At 51.5% G+C, this 16,591-nt stretch overlaps 1 protein-coding gene and 1 long non-coding RNA gene across 4 annotated transcripts in view; one reads left to right on the top strand and one right to left on the bottom strand.

Moving 5' to 3' along the window:
• Positions 1-3,954: 3,954 nt before the first annotated feature.
• LOC118925574 (uncharacterized) lies at positions 3,955-9,225 on the bottom strand. Its single transcript, XR_005030112.2, has 3 exons — positions 9,096-9,225; positions 7,655-7,741; positions 3,955-6,526 (listed from the first exon to the last, which is right to left on the bottom strand). It is a non-coding gene; the product is annotated as an uncharacterized LOC118925574 (long non-coding RNA).
• The window catches only part of EFCC1 (EF-hand and coiled-coil domain containing 1), a 35,861-nt gene continuing 28,004 nt past the window's right edge, over positions 8,735-16,591 (top strand). Inside the window, exons 1-2 of one of the 3 annotated variants that reach the window (XM_036911524.2) lie at positions 8,735-9,632; positions 11,138-11,421. In XM_036911524.2, coding sequence (XP_036767419.2) covers positions 8,922-9,632; positions 11,138-11,421 — 995 coding nt within the window. In that variant the 5' untranslated portion in view covers positions 8,735-8,921. The remainder of the gene's footprint in view (positions 9,633-11,137; positions 11,422-16,591) is intronic. The other 2 variants (XM_036911522.2, XM_036911525.2) reach the window with 2 other exon arrangements.

The following is a 16,591-nucleotide window of genomic DNA, read 5'->3' as shown; positions in this document are numbered from 1 at the left end:
TGGAAGGCAGGTAGGGCATCAAGATAACCAGCAATGGGGAGCCACGTTAGGTTTCTGCTGAGGGAGAGTAGCCGCACTCAGCAGCAGGGAGCCGAGGCACTCACACACTTAACTAGTGGGGAAACTGAGGCTCTGAGCTGAGCTCTGACCTACCCGTGGTCAAAGACCAGAACTGTGACAAAGCTGGATCCCAGGTCCCCTGCCTCCCACTGCCCAACCCCAGGAGCTGGAGACAGGCTGTGGATAAAATGAAGGTTCCTGTGGCCAGGATTCTCACCTGGCCCTGATTGGATAGCTCACTACACGTGTGGGCAATCCGTTGCTATTGACTCTAAACAAAGAGCTCCGCCCAGTAGTCTGGGCAACACGGTGGCACGGCTGCAAGGCTGCAGGAGAGCAGAGTAGAGGCTGGAGTGCTGGCAGCTCCAAGGACAGCTGTGCAGGACAACCTTGCAGGCAGAGAGGCCCAGAGGTAGAGACCGGCTTGCTGCATGCAGACTCACTCTGAGTGAACGGTATTTTAGTGATTGATCTGCCACCATGGAAATGAAGTTGGGTATAACCCTTTCACCCCAAGAACGTTTTACTGTCACTTTCTTTGGTCACACTGAATCCATAGCTAACTTGCCTGGGGTGAAACCCACTGGCAAGACACCCACTCACTGGGGCCCTCCAATATTCCTCAGTCTAAAAAACTGACCCTTAAGAACATCTGGGAGGGAAGAAGAGGAGGACTCCAGCTCTCCCTGCTGAACACATACCACCGGCAGCCTGGAGACTACAGTTTGCAAACCAGGAAGTGCTAGAGACACACACAGGGCTGGAAGGAAAGGCTTCCAGCTCCCAAAGGGCCCCATTAACAAGGGCGGTCAGTGACACCACTCTCACTTGGACAGACAGCAGGCCTCTGCTCCTTGGTCACACCTGCTGGCCTGAGGCTGGTTTTCCTCCAAAGGGTCCACAATCACATTAGCACCCAGAGCAGCAGCCAATTTCCCCAGCATCTATTATGGAGACAGTCCTGAGCTCAAGATTGAGAAGCCATAGTTCTTGGACTAAGGGCTAATGCCCAGTCCTATATATGCATCCAAATCACCCAGGAACATATCAGAACTTCAGTTTTGAGGATTCACTCCAGACCTGCAGAACTGATTCTCCAGGGTGGGGCTTAGGAAACAGTAAGAGACTGTATTTTCCAAAGACAGCCACCTTGACAGAGTCCCTCCCACAGGCTCTTCTTAATGTGATGTCGACACTCCATCCACCTAGTGGTGGGTCTAGTCCCCTTCCCCCAGAACCCAGACTTCTGTGACCACCTCAGCCAAAAAGTGTGGTGGAAGTGACACCCCATGACTTTTGAGGCCAGGTCATATAATTCCATGTACTTCCACCTTGTTCTTTTGGGGTGCTCACTCTAGGAATCCAGCCACCATGTTGTGAGGAAGCCCAAGTAGCCACATGGAAAGGCCACAAATAGATGTTCTGGCCGACAGCCCAGCTGAGTCCCCTGATAACTCCCAGCCTCAACCATTAGACATGCAAACATGCCAGATTCCAGCCCCCAGCCTTTGAGCCATCCCAGCAACACTGTGTATAGCAGACGCCAGCTGTCATTACCAAGCTTTTTCCACATTGCAGTCTTATGACCAGATTTACAATCTGTTGCACAATAATAAATAACTGGATAACATATTTTTAAAAGTTACCTCCACCAAGATTCTATTGCACGACCCACGTTTGAACCACTGCCCTGTGGGAAAGGGTGTCAAGGTGAAGACCCAGATAAGCATGGGACAGAGTGAGGGCAAACACGTGCCACCTGCTCCTCAGGAGTGACAGGTGGGTCCACAACCTCACCTCCGCATAGATGGTTTCAGTGCTGGCAAAGTCACAGTAAAGGAAAGGGTGTGTCTCTTTCATTTATCTATTGCTGCATGACAAACCATTGCCCAAACTTAGTCTCATAAAACATTCACCTGTTATTTCTCACAGTCCTGTGGGTCAGCTGGGTGGCTCTGTGTTGGTGTCGCCTGGGCTGTACTTGCCTGGAGGGTCAATAGGGAGGCCCAAGAGGGCCTCACTCATGTCTAGTACTCGGTGCTGTTGGCTGGGGCACCTCAGTCTCCCTCCACGTGGTCTCTCACCCTCCAGCGGGCTGGACTGGCTTCTTGAGATGGCCCTCCAGGGCAAAGTCCCAAGAGGGCAAAGGCAGAAGCTGCAAGGTCCCTTTTGAGACATCGACTTGGAACTGACCCAGTGTCACTTTCTTCACATTCCATTGACCACAGTGAGTCATAAGGGCCCACCCAGGTTCAAGAGGATGAAGAATACACTCCACCTCTGGATAGGAGCTGGGGCAGTCATATTGTAATGGGGCATACCATAGATGGGAACAATTTGAGAACCATCCCTCTCTACTTCCTGCTTCTTCCCAGGGTAGGGGAACCCCAAGACTTCCATGGGCACCCAGGAGGCTTTCTTAAGTTGTCCCAAGACTCTGCCAGTTGGAAACACATTGAGGAACAGCTGCACCCATCTTCTTGACATCCATAACCAGCCAAAGTAGGCCCCCTTTTTAACAGCTTTATTGAGGTGTATTTTGTCATAAAAGTCATCTATTCCAAGTATAGAATTCATTGATTTTTAGTAACTGCCACGTGATGAAGTCACCACCACATACATAAGTTTTAGAACATGTTCATCTCCCATTAAGACCCTTCATGCACATTTATAATTAATCTCTGTTCCATCCCCCACCACAGGCAACCACTAATCTACTCTTTGTGTCTAAAAATTTGCCTTTTCTGGATATTTCCTATAAAGGGACTCATACCATACGTAGTCTGGCTTTGTGACTGACTGCTTTCATTTAGCATGATGGTTTTAAGTTCATTCATGTGGTAGCATTGATCAATACTTTGTTCCTTCTCACAGCTGAATAATATTCCATTGTGTGATATACCACCTTTGTTATCCATTCATCAGGACATTAAAGACACTGAAGTTGGACATTTAGACATTCATGAACAATGCTGCTATGAACATTCACACGAAAGTCCGTGTGGCCAGGTGTTCCCATTTCTCCTTGGTAGACACCCAGGAGGGAAATGGCTGGCCATGGGGTAGTTTTATGCTTACCTTTTTGAGAAACTGCCAGACCATTTTCCAAAGTGGCTGCCCCATTTCACATTCGCACCACTGGCAGCCCGTGAGGGTTCCTGTTTCTCCACATCCTCTAAAGCATTTACTGTCTGTCTTATTTATGATAGCCATTCTCGGGAGTGTGAAATAGTATCCCACTGTGGTTTTATTTTGTATTTCCCGAATGACTAATGATATTGAGATCTTTTCATGTGTTAACTGACCATTATAGATCTTCTTTGGTGAAATGTCTGTTCCTATCTCTCACGCACCTTCTGAATGAGTTGCTTGTCTTATTTTTGAGTTGTGGGAATTATTATTACAAATTATTTTGTTAAAATCATAATACAAATTATTCATACAAATTATCTTTGGAGAGTCTGAACACAAATTCTTTATCAGACATACATTTTGCAAATATTGTCCCCAGTCTCCTGCTCAGCCTTTCCTTTTCTGAGTGGGGTCTTTACCACTGCACCTTGAAATGCAAAAGTTTTGAATCTTAATGAGGTTGAATTTACTGCTTTTTTTCCTTCTTTGGACCAGGTGTTTGGTATTAGCTAAGAAATCTTTGCCTAACTCAGGCCCATTTTTAATAGGAGTAACACTTGGTGTCTGAACACTAAGCAAATCCACAAAACAAGACTCCTAAAAATATAAAAGCTTGGACACTAAAAATGATGGCTTGCAGACATTCCCAGACACTCCAGGGGAGTGTCACAGAATGACACAAAATTTCTGAAAAAGTCTGACACTATCAAGAGCTTATAAGATGTTCATATATCTTGGTGCAGTAATAAATCACTCAGGATATAGAGCCAACCATTCAGTGTTGTTTTAATAGAGAAAAACTGCAAACCACCTTACTGTGCTTCTGCGGGTGCAAAGAAGCCGCTCCCAGCTGAGTCCTAAGAGGGAGCAGGAGCCCACTCAGGAACTTTGGCACAGGGAGGCTAATGATGGTGAAGCTATTCAGGAAGTGTGGTTGATGTGTGAAGATCCCACCAGCAGCCTTTCAAATGTGTTTCTTTATGTCAAGTTTAATGGGGTACAACTCACATCCTGTAAAATTCACCCTTTTAAGTGTTTTGACAGCTGTGTACAGTCATGTAACCACCATCCCAATGAAGATACAGAATATTTCCTTCACCCCCAAGAAGTTCTTTTGGGCTCAAATGCATGTAAAACCACATCAGAAGTAAATACATCAGAAGCACCCCATGCCCCCCCTTGTCGGCACGATAGTGGGTGATTTTTGCTTTTTAGGATTTTTCTGGGCTGTTTAAAGACACTTGGAACAATATGCTATTTGAAATGACTCACGTAATGCTGAACTGACTTTGGAAAATCATTTCTTTGCTGGGACCTCTGCTCTCTCCCCTGCAGACATACACCCATCCCCCAGCCCAGACAAAGGCAGCAGGAGAGCTCGGAGTTTGCTCACTTCCAGCCTTAAACAAAACCTTGTGGGTCCAACTGGAATTATTTCACAGGCGCCTGGTAACACCCTGCCCCGCAGACAGACAGGCCTGACAGCGCACCATTATAACCCCTGACTTCCCTGGCCCCTGCCGAGCTGCAGGGGGTGAGGCCCGGGCAACGGGCTCCATGGCAAAACACTGAAAGGCTTTCTTTTCAGTATTGACTGGCCCAGGAAAGTTACTGTTGAAAAGGTTCCCTCTGCAAAGCACTCACCGGAGGCAGAGGCAGGGCAGGGGGGCATTGCAGCCCTCCCTGGGTTGCCCGCTCTCCGCACTAATTTGAAATTAAATCAGATTCATCTGCAGAGACACAACTGGAAAGCCCAGATCCAAGTTCCAGAGTCTTATTCTAAATGTACACAACAAACCGCCCAGCTGTGCGGCTCCAGGCCCAGAAGCTTCCACGGCCCAGCTGGGGATCCAGTCCACTACCAAAATATAGAGGCTTTGTGGACTCCAACATCACCGGGCCAAAGGACACTCAACCCCCCCATGCCGACCAGAGGTCATTCTCCCTCTTGATGCAGTAAATCCACTTCTACAAATGTGTGTCCAGACAAGCTAACGCTGTTAGTGCCACTTGATGCCAAGCCCCACACTGGGCACTGGGGGGCACAGGTCCCTGGCCTCACAAAGTTCCAGTCCTGTGAGGGGCCCACAAATAAATGGTAATGTAGCATAATGGCTGCTTTTTAAAAATACCAGTGCAAAAATACACACCATTTGTAGGCAAAGAAAACATGTGGAAAGCAACACATCACACTATCCATGAAGAGGCAGCTGAGATGGAAGTGGAGATCTTTCTATAGAGTGCCAGACACCATTCCAGGTGAACAAACAGCCTTACCCTCAGGCGACAGGTTAACACAGGCAGATGGACCACACACATAGGCGAGACAGGGTCTGTTACAAGTATGGAGTGCTTGCAGGGTCAGCAAATGTCTCACTGAGGCGGTGACAACAGAGCAAAGGACTGGGAGGTGAGGCCGTGGGCTGGAAACCTCTGGGATAAGCAGACGCCAGCGGGCTGAGGGGAGGTCAGGAAGCGGTCAGGAGGGAGGCGGTGGCAACAGGCGAGGTTGGAGAGGGGTTTCCGGGGAGAGGGGAGGATTAGGGTGCCAGGCAGGCCGGGCCTTGGGGCATGGCGAGGACTTTGCCTTCAGTCCCTGTGGGAGAAATCACAAAGGGATCCTCCAGCTGCAGAGAACAGACTGAAGGAGTTCAAGGCCAGTTCTTGGGAGGAGGCTGCTGCAGTGACACAGGCCTGCAGGGCTGGATCTGAGCACGAAGTGGTACCAGTGGAGGAGGGAGCAGGGCTCAGTAATTTCTGGAGGTGGAGCGCTGCGCAGCCGACAGACCTGATGCGGGCACGGCCATGGGAGGAGAAGCCGATGGCAGGGATTCACTGAGCAGGCTGCAGGCCCCGGGAACATGGGACAGAAGAGCAGGGTCCCGCATGGGGAACATCGGCATTCCTATGCAAATATGTGAACACACAAAAACTTGTGCACGAACGTTCATGGCAGCGTGATTCAGAGCAGCCAAAAAGTGAAAACAACTCAAATGTCCATCAGCAGATGACTGGATAAACAAAATGCAGTCTAGCCATACAATGGACTATTATTCAGCCATAAAAAGGAATGACATACCAACACAGGCTACACCATGGCTGACCTCGAAAACACTGCTGTTAATGTTTTCAAAAAACAGTCAGTCACATATTGTATGATTCCATTTCCACAAAAGGTCCAGGCTACTCAGCAAGACCCAGGCTGCTTGCTTCTCAGGAGTGGGGACAGCAGGACGACCCTGCAGCCCTGGGCACCTGCATCCATCAGGTTTCCAAGCCAGCGTACTCTGAACAGGAATGGAATGAGACTTTCAGTCCACCTTTCTGAAAATACCTGCCAAAGACAGAAACAAAGCATTTAAAAAGAAAGGAAGGATTTGCTAGTGAAGAATATTAAAGTGACAGCTCAATTTTTCAGAAAGAAAAATGAAAAATTAAAAAAAGCAATGGAGGGAACACATATGACTGGGTAGATTTTACCGACACAACTATACACACTCACAATTCCCCACATATATGACTCATACCTAACAGAACTCAGTGGCAAATGCAAAGTTGATGGAAAAAAAACCCAATTCCTTGTTTGTAAGAAGCAATCAGAAACAAGAAGAAAACACTCGCATACCACTATACACCGATAAAGAACTTGTACAGACAATTTGCAAATGAAAAACAAATTTACAAATAGAGAAACAGGTGAATAACCCACAGCTAATGAAATAATTGCAAAGCAAATCTATTTAACATTCCCTTTCTTCACAAAGCAAATAAAATGTTTTTCCTGTGGGAAACAAAGATGTCCAGAGAGACAAACCCATGCAAACGGAAAGTAGTGTTTGCCTAGGGCTGGGGGTTGGGAGGGGGGGTGGGCTAACCAGTACAAGGTTTTTGTGGGGAGTGGGTGATGAAAACATCCTAAAATTAGATCGTGGTGATGGCTATATATTCTATAAACCCACTAAAACCCATCTATTTATATAGGCCTTAAATGGGTGCACGTTATGGCATGGAAATGGTTAAATAAAATATGTCTCCCTAAAAAGAAAAAGTAAGGAAAGATGGAAAGAGAGAAAAACACAGCCTTGTTAAAAAGGAGAATGTAAAATATCTCCAATTCCTACACTACTGGATCAGTTTGGAATCCTTCCCTCTTTTTCTGTGCACTTAACACACACATGTCCTTGTAGAAAATATTTAACGCTGCTGTGTACGGATATGAAAGTATTAACTTTGCACATAATATGCTGTCACTTGCTTTCTTCACTCAACCTTTCTTTGGTGACTCATCCTGGCTCCGCTACTGAAGGGCCACAGGTGGTCTCAGTGTGTCATGATTATAGGCAATGATACAATGAACATCCTGTAAATCTTCCTAAGGTGGAAGCCAAGAAGTGGAATAGATGTGATAATTAAAAAAAAACAAAAAGCATACCTCCAACATGGTTAGGGAGAAGCATCTTACCTTCTTCCTGGCAGAGGCATCCCTTGGGCAGAGTGTTCAGGAATAAGCAGGAATTTGCAAAATGGACAAAATGTTGATTCTGGGATACTGAGGTAGTGGAGACAACATTTCAGTGCTTTTTCAAATTGCAGGTTTAACACTTAAGTTCCTAGAGTTACACACAAGGCCAGATTCTTCCCATCTACACTAGTCGAGGACAGTTTTATAAAGTCCGCCTCTTGCTCCAACTTGCCTGGATAACCATTTTGCTGGTAGCAGGTGCTGGACATCTCTACCCGTCTCTTGTGCAAGAGAAAGGAAAGGAAAAGCAGCTTAGCATTCACCTGACAAGCTAGCTGGTTTTTCTTTTACTTCCCAGAAATTCCTAAGGCACCAGAGAAAATGTTGGCCAAACAGCAGCCTGTTAAGCACCAGAGAAACGTTGGCCAAACAGCAACCTGTTAAGCATAACTCTAGGTCTGAGATGGAACTCTGCGGCCACATTGCCAGCTCACCATTCACAGGTGCAAAGGTCGGAGCTGGAAGACCACAGCTTTTCTATCCCCACGTCCCCCACCTAACACACAAAGAGCTTAGCAGCGTACATCTCAGATCGATTTCCTACCGGCAGGACGTTCCTAATACAGTCCAGTTACTTCTCCAAGCCTGGTATCCTCTGCTCTAGTTACCACATGAGGCTCTTTGCACCGTCCATGGTGCAGTGAGATGCCGGTTTGGGAACGCAAAACCAGAATATAAATGGAGGTGGGGCTTCTCCACACCTCCAGGGCTGGAGGGCGGTTAGAGCAAGCTCAAGGGGCTACTGGGGAGAAGGGGTGGAGTGACGCGTGGGAGAGACGCCCCCTGCAACAGGACCCGGCTGCCACCCTCCAGTCCTTTCCCGGCTTCCTATCCTGCGCCCAACCTCTTCCCTAGTCGGATCCCGGGACAGATTCTCCGCGCACGGCGGGTGGCGGAGATGAAAGCGGACAGACCCGGGAGTGGGAGGAAAAGAGGGGAGGCCAGGAACTTCCCTGGAGATGAGGGGAGATGAGTGCGGAGGTCAACAGGGGAAGCGAGACCTGGAGAGGCATCAAACCCCCTACCCAGCCCCCTCCAAACCAACCCGGGTAAACAGACGCCCTGCCAGGCCAGCGCTGCTGCTGGACACAGCCCTCGGCGCCGCTCCAACCAGACCGCGACCGCTAAGCCCCTCCTTTCGAGAACTTCTGGGGCCGCCCCTGGAAGTGGCGGGGTGGAGGGGCTGGCGCAGCTACGCGCGGCAGCGATGGAGCAAAGTCGCCCGGGCTCGGAGACCAGCATGGAGGGAGCGGCGAGTGACCCGTACCGGCGACCCGCGCGGCGCACCCAGTGGCTGCTGAGCGCCCTGGCGCACCACTATGGGCTGGACCGTGGCGTGGAGAACGAGATCGTGGTGCTGGCCACGGGCCTGGACCAGTACCTGCAGGAGGTCTTCCACCACCTGGACTGCCGCGGCGCCGGCCGCCTGCCCCGCGCCGATTTTCGCGCGCTTTGCGAGGTCCTGGGGCTGCGCGCCGATGGGACAGACGCCGCCGGGGATGAGGCCACCGGAGACGCGAACTCCGGGGATGTGACAACCGGAGACGCGGCCGCTGGGGTGGCCACCGACCGGGACGCGGATGCCGAGGAGGAGGCTCTCCTGGCGCTGCGTGCCGAGCCCCCCGAGCTCACCTTCCGCCAGTTTCACGCGCGCCTCTGCGGCTACTTCGGCACCCGCGCCGGGCCCCGGCTGCCCCGCGGCGCTCTCAGCGAGCACATCGAGACGCAGATCCGCCTGCGCCGCCCGCGCCGCCGCCGCCGCCCGCCACGCACGCCGGGCCCGGAAGGGGGCCCAGACGGCTGCCCGGACAGCGAGCGCACGGCGCGTTTGGCGGAGGAAAACAGCAGCCTGCGGGAGCTGGTGGAGGACCTGCGTGCCGCGCTGCAGAGCAGTGACGCGCGCTGTCTAGCGTTGCAGGTGCGCGCCGGCGCGGAGGGGGTCTAGGGTCTGGGGGCAGTCCCGATGGAATCGGGGGGGAGGTCGTTTGAGCAGCCAGCTGGCTGCAGAGCTTGGGCAGAGGAAGAGGAAGGGGAGAGAAAGGGCAGCCCCACCCCACTTCAGCCAACTTGCATCCTGTCCCTGTTCGACCCCATTACACTCCAACCCTCTCCAGTCCCCACCCCTGTTCTCATCGCCCATTCCACCTCGCAAGTCCCTGGTCCCATCCAGATAACCATCCCACACATCCCCACCCCCACCATCTAGTCTGGCCTCTTCTAACCCAGTAATTGAACTCTCCCAGAAAACCTGGGCAGTCTCCATATTCATACAACAGGCATCTTGAACTCTCCATGGTGCCAGGCTTCTGGAAGGTTTAGGAGAGGAGGTGGGCAGAGGGCTCTGTCCCCACACTTAAGGAGTCCCCCTGCCTAATAGGGTGGACGGGGAGCTCATTTAGTCATTTGACAAATACGAATGGGACTCCCTCAGGGCCAGACCTGATGTCCAGGTGCTAAATAGGTAGTGTCACTGTCCATCAAACTGCCACTGGCCATCGAGCACCGGTAGGGGCCAGGCCTACTCAGGGATGTTGAGAAGGAAGCACTGAATGAAATATGGACCCAGCCCAAACATCTGGGATTCAGTCAACAAACACTTCAGCACTGTGCCTAGCTGTGTGCCAATGGTGATGGTGAGGGAGGGGTGTCACATGAGGAAAAGAACTGTGTGCCCCAAGGGAACAGAGGCCAGGAGAGAGCTGATGGTTTATTAGCCCGGTTCCCCACGCAGCCCAGTCACCTCCCCGAGTGGCTGGTAAAAGGCTGCCATAGCAGCGGCTGGCAAGGCACTATGGCCGGTGGACGTTAAGGGCAGCTGGCCAAGGGGCACCAGATAAGCAGAGGGTAGGAGAGGAAACGTATTCCCATGTGGATTAAGACTCTCCAGGATCATTCATTCTACAGGTGTTTCTTCAGCACCTTCTGTGTGCCAGGCCTGTTTGAGGAACCGGGGACACAGCAGTCAACAAGACAGACAAAATTCCCACCCTCAAAGACAGTCTAGTGACCAGACACCGGAGAGGGCTGGAAACCCCACGCTGAGGGGCTTAGATTGTTCCTCAAGTCAAGGTGATGGCGGAGCCACAGAAGGCTGAGTGCTATGAATGTAGAAGATAGGCAGTCGTGAAATTTGGGAATCACTGGTACTGTGCAAAAAAGCCCGTAAGAACAGAATTATGGGCTTTGTGCCTCACTTTCTCTCATTCATTAAAAACGGGGGATGATTAGAGTTCCTGCCTCATTAAAGTTATTGCCAGGATAAAACGAGTTCAGACTAGCCTGGAGCGGTAGGAAGTGGGCCAAGTAAACGTGCACGGTCGCCTTGCTGACTCGGAGGCGCGGGAATGGCTGCCGCGCTGGAGGCCGGCGTCGGGCGTCTGGCGCGAGGCGCTCACCGCGTGCCCTGCTGCCCTGTCCCCGCAGGTCGGCCTCTGGAAGAGCCAGGCGAGCGCGCGGGAGGCGGGCCGCAGCGGGCCTGAGGCGGCAGCGCGCGAACTGCGGCAGGCGCGGGGCGCGCTGGCGGCGGCCGAGGCCTGCGCGGGGCGGCTGCGCCAGGGCCAAGCCGCGGTGCGCCGACGGGCGGAGGAGGCCCGGCACGCGGTGCTGCGCAGCCTGCGTCGCGTGCGCGAGCTGGAGGCGCTGGCGCGCCAGGTGCCTGGCCTACAGCGCTGGGTGCGGCGGCTGGAGGACGAGCTGCAGCGCTGCAGGTGAGACGCGGGCGCGGCCCTCTGGCCGCATTCTCCCAAACCTCAGGTGTGCATCCCCCTACCACGCACACGCATATGCACACGCACGCACTCGTTCTCGTGTTCCCTTATTTGTTCAGGCGTTCGTTCACGTAGCCTCCATCCGGTCATAGGTTCTTCCATTTCTTAAGCCATTAATTCACTCCATCACTTGCTCTTCAACCGCCCACTCATCCATGCATGCATTCGTCCATGTGCCTGTTCACACACAAAGTCCCTCCATTTGCCCAGTCGTGGGTTGCAATCGGATATAGTCATTCTTATTCTTTGATTAGACCAACACAGTCATAATGTTGCTACTAATTAACAGTCACTGAGCACTTCATGTGTGCCAGGCTCAGAGCTAAACTCTCTAGTGCTGAACCCTCCCAACAGCCCTGAGAGGTAGGTACTATCATGTCCCCATTCTACAGATGAGGAAACAAATGTAGGGTGGTCCCTTGTGCTAACTCCACCAGGGCCAGAAGCTGGGCTTGGGACCAGCGTTCAAATCCTGACAGGGCCTTTGATAGATATGTGACCTTGGAAGTCACTGCCCTTCTTGGAGCCTGTTTCCTCTTCGGTGGAACACAGACTGGAGTCCTGCCTGTCAGAGTGGCTGTGAAAAGGCAGCAAGGTTGTGCCTGGCACATAGTAGGCACTCCATAAACAGAGTCCCCTCTCCCTTTTGAATGACAAGGCAGGCCTGCTCACCTTCCACATTTACTGAGCACCAATTCTGTACAGGGGCAATGTCAGGTTCCAGGGATGTGGCTATGAACCAAACAGACCCAAATCCCTGTCCTGAGCAGCCCTGAGTTAGGCCATGAGATCGTGTGACTAGACATCTGGCAGCACGCGGGAAGGATGCTGTGCGGGAAGACCCTTGTCCTGCTCTCCGCAGGCTCAGCCAGCACCCGATGAAGTGACGCATAAGCCGAGAGCTGAGGATGGGATGCTCCTTGGAAAGATGGGTCAGGAATGGGAGAGGGGAGAACGTGTAGAATAATGAGACCATAAGCGCAAAACCTTGAGGCAGGATGGACTTTGGCACATTCTAGAAACTGAAAGGAGACCAGAGTGGCTGGAGGGGTAAAGCTGGAGAGGCAGACAGAGGAAAGACCGCCCAGGGCCTGGAAGGCTGTGGCAAGGACTTCAGTCTCCCTCAAGAGAACATGAAGCCAGAGAAAAGTTTTAAGCATGGGGATGACACAAGCAGATTTGCATTTGAAAAAAAAATTACTCTGCCTAGAGTTGTGACAAGGTCATGGGAGGAGGGGGAAGAGCAAGAGACAGTGGGGTGTCCAGTGAGGGGTTGTCGTACTCCAGTCTGCAAAGAAGGTGGTCTGACCTAGGCCAGCGGGCAAGGCAGCCAGAAGAGACGCTTTGAACCTAGCTCCTCAGAGGAGGCAACTCGGCCTTGACTTCTGAGGCGTTCACAGCTGGGAGATGAGAAGGCCCAGTGGTGGAGGGAGGCCTCCGAGGAGGCCCACTCCGGACCAGCCTCCTGCAGCTCCAATGTTTGGATAGTCACTTCCTGTTTGTATAGCTGATCAGCTACAGAGCAGGACCAGTTGGCTTAGGGCCTGTGTCCAGCTTGGAATTTTCTCCAAGAGGAGAAAGAGTCTCTTCTTTGTTTTGCCCTAAAGTAACTGTCCTTTACAGCATGATTGTAAGAGCAACTACCAACACTGAGACACACTGAGACAGCCCCACAGTAGAAAAAGTAAATTCATATTCTACTTCTGTATCTGTGCAAGGAAGAGATTTTATTCCCATTTTACAGATTGTGGGAAAGTGAGGCTCTGAGAAGTAACATACCCAAGGCCACACAGCTAGAAAGTGGAAAGGTCTGCCTGCTCTCATAGCCTGAGTTCTTTCTTTCCATTTTACCCTTTTTTATTGTTGACCCATGGTTACAAGATGGCTGTTGTGCCTCCAGGCTGCTGTTCAGACATCAGAAGTTCAGACAATGTCAAGGAGGGAGAGAATTTTCTTCTTGTGAGTTTTGCCCTTGTATTCAGGTGCGATACCCCTTCCCCACCAGAACTTGCACCTCCAGCTCCTGGGCCAGAAGTGTGCCATGTGGCTGCTCCTGTCTACAAGAGAGTCTGGTCATATTGATGCCCCAAACAGAACTGGAGTTCTCTTAGTAAGGAAAAAGGGGAGCAGACATTGCAGAGGCTTCAAGGAGAAGCCTAGTGAATGAGGGGATGGAGGACTGGAGAATAAGTGACACCATGTGATAGCCACCGTGATTAGCGATGGCCCTGTCACTTGCTTCCATGCCCCTATAAAAACATGCCCCCTAAGCCATGCCAGCCCCAGAAGGCAGACCTCCTCTGCCCATCTGCTGTAGTCAGAACCTGCAGGTTTGTGGGTGACTTGCCCCAAAGCTCTCCCTCTTAGAAGAGAGCAAAGGGGAGGGGACAGAACAGTCGAAGCTATTTATTGAGCATCAGCTGTGTTCCAGGCATGAGGCCAGGCACTTTCTCCATGTCAGCTCAAAGGAGCCTCTCAACTCGCCATGAGAAATGTATCAGCTGTACTTCACAGGCCAGGAAGGAGCAATTCGCCAGTATAGCACACAAGTATGTGACAGGCCAGGAGCCCAATCCCAGCCTGCAAAGCCCAAAGCCACATACCCTGGGCTGGTTTGGTAACACACACAAGTCTCCTGTACTCTCCCACCCAGAAACATCTGCAGGACACCTTACAGGCTGGAGAGGGGCTGTGGGCTACAATGTCACCTCTGCTTTTGCATGACAGGAACTCAGAGTTCCCTGTGTGGTTTGCTGAGCCACGTCCCCTGGGCCTGCAGCCTGGAGGAATGTGTGGGTGGAAGGGGCCCCCACCACAAAGACTAGAGCCCCACCACACCCTCTGAAGTGACATCACTCTAGAGTGCCTCCAGGTGTTCTGCAGATGCGTCTTTGGTGGGGAGAAAAGGGCAAAGACTGAGCCCCCCTGCCCCCTCCACTGGGAATGACAGCTTGAAGCCATTTGGGTAGAATGAATGACCCGACTCACACTTTCCTAGATCTTTCAGTTTTCAAAGCGCTGTCACAGAAACTGACTCACTGATCTCCTGACAATATTTGGGGGCTGGTATTGTGCCCCCCTTTTCCAAATGAGACATAGAGCCTCAGGGCTGGGGGAGGTGGGATTTGACTAGTCACATAGCCCAAACTGGACAGATCAAGGACTCAGTTACCCAAGTCTGACTCCTCCTCCATCTCCCTAGAATAATCTCAGCGACCTCCTCATCTCACTGTTCGGGTCTTTTTCATCTCACTCAATCCTGGAACTGCGGGGTCTGTCCTGTCCTTTACCGCTTTTGCATTTAAGGCTTCGTTTACAGTCTCTCTGGGGTTGCCCATAACAGCCAAGATTTTGCTTGCGTTGTACCTCAGCTCTCTCTGTTGAGATGACGAGGTCCCGGTGTGCTCTGTGCCGGCTGACTATGCACCAATCATTGGCAGAAGCCCTGGTGGGGGAGAGACCCTCCTAGCCCCAGCACTGTGAGGTTCCCTTCAGAGCCGTTTCCCATCTGCTCCACCAGGGCCTGATTCTGGGCCGGTTCCTTAGCTTGAAGTTTCCGAACTGCACAGGTAGTGAGACGTTGAGCTCTATACCTGGGGCAACATCCCAAGGCCAGTAGGGAGGTTTTTCTCATTTCTATTGGTGGACGGACAGCCTCTGGGTGGCACCCAGCCTCACACGGCGGCTTCCTTCTAGAAAGTCACCTTACAAGGTCTTCTGTGCCTGTCTGCACTTGGGCATGAGAATCCCAGTGCTGACACCCCCAACAGCACTGGAGCTCCATCTCCTGATCCCCGTGTTAGCTGGATGTCTCCCCTTCTTGTTTTTGACCTTGATTCTATCTTCTTAATTTAAATGATTATATCTTATCCAGCACTTCCATGTATTTGAAAATGGAAAGGGAACTTCCTAGCACCTCAATTCCCCATCCTGATCAGGAACCTAAGAGAATAGACAGTAAATATTTAAGTAATGGGAGAGCTCATTTATTCATTCCATGTTTTTCCAAGTACCTTTCATAGACATAGCCCTGTGTAATACCTCAGGGGCACAGAAATGGCACAGATGTGTTCACCTCCCAGAGGGTCAGAGGTGCTCCTGGGTGTGAGGGGAGCAGGCAGCGAACACATGTTAGGACACATATGTGCTATGTGCGGAGGGGCCCCAAGGGACCGACGCTGCTTCCAGAGCTGTAGGAGTCCCAGATCAAACAGAAGTATCCCAGGAATCAAAAGGGCCTTCAGGCCTCCCTCACCTGGCCCAGCCCAGCCTGCTGAGAATTACCAGTTCCATCCTGGCCTCATCAGCTCTGGGCTCCTGCTTCCCACAGCTGGTCTAGGTCTCACAGCACCTCATCTCAGACGAGACTCAGCTCCTTCTTCATCCCACAGAACAGTCCCTCCTCCCATTTTCGAGCATAGTAGAACTCACTGATGGTTGGTGGGGCAGGGCACAGATTAGACAGCAGTACACACACAGTTTCATATGGAAGGTCTGACGTCACGATTCACAAAATATCACTTCACCCCTTTCCAACCAGGGTGTTCCATTGTCCCTTCTGCCAACTGACACCAAGCCACTCTCCACCTTTCTCTCCTTTGTTTTCTCTTTCTTCCTATCAGACAGCTGTCTTAAATGGGCCCCCCAAAGCCTGACTCAGCTGAACTCTGGTAAAAAAGAAGTTGGCTCTTAGTAAAGCATAGGCATGTGCAGCTGCAAGCATGGCTGGATCCAGGTACTCAAACAATGTTACCAGGATGTGGAAGCTCTGTTTCACTCCCAGAAAGTTCTCTCCCCTGCTAGCCTTTGGGGCTCTCTCATTTCCAAAGCTCTGAGTCCAGTAGAAAGATCATGTCTCATCTGTACCATTCCGCTGAGGTCACAGAACTGAGCCTCACTGGACCAACTTGGAAGCATGTTCTCCTTGAACCCGTTAGGGGTCTAGGGGTCTAGGTCTGGTCACATACCCATCACTGGAGCCACAATCAGCCCCATCAAACTCTGGGGCTGGGATCCTCCCTGGAGAATCAAGGGAGAGAATCCAGGCCTATTAAACAACACATAGCCACTCCATCCCCCACCCTTGCCTCTTTGGTACGTGCAGCCCCGA

Source organism: Manis pentadactyla, chromosome 1 (genome assembly GCF_030020395.1).
Source record: "Manis pentadactyla isolate mManPen7 chromosome 1, mManPen7.hap1, whole genome shotgun sequence".
NCBI lineage: Eukaryota > Metazoa > Chordata > Mammalia > Pholidota > Manidae > Manis > Manis pentadactyla.
Note: the sequence above shows the minus strand (reverse complement) of the source record. Positions and strands in the feature narration are given on the sequence as shown.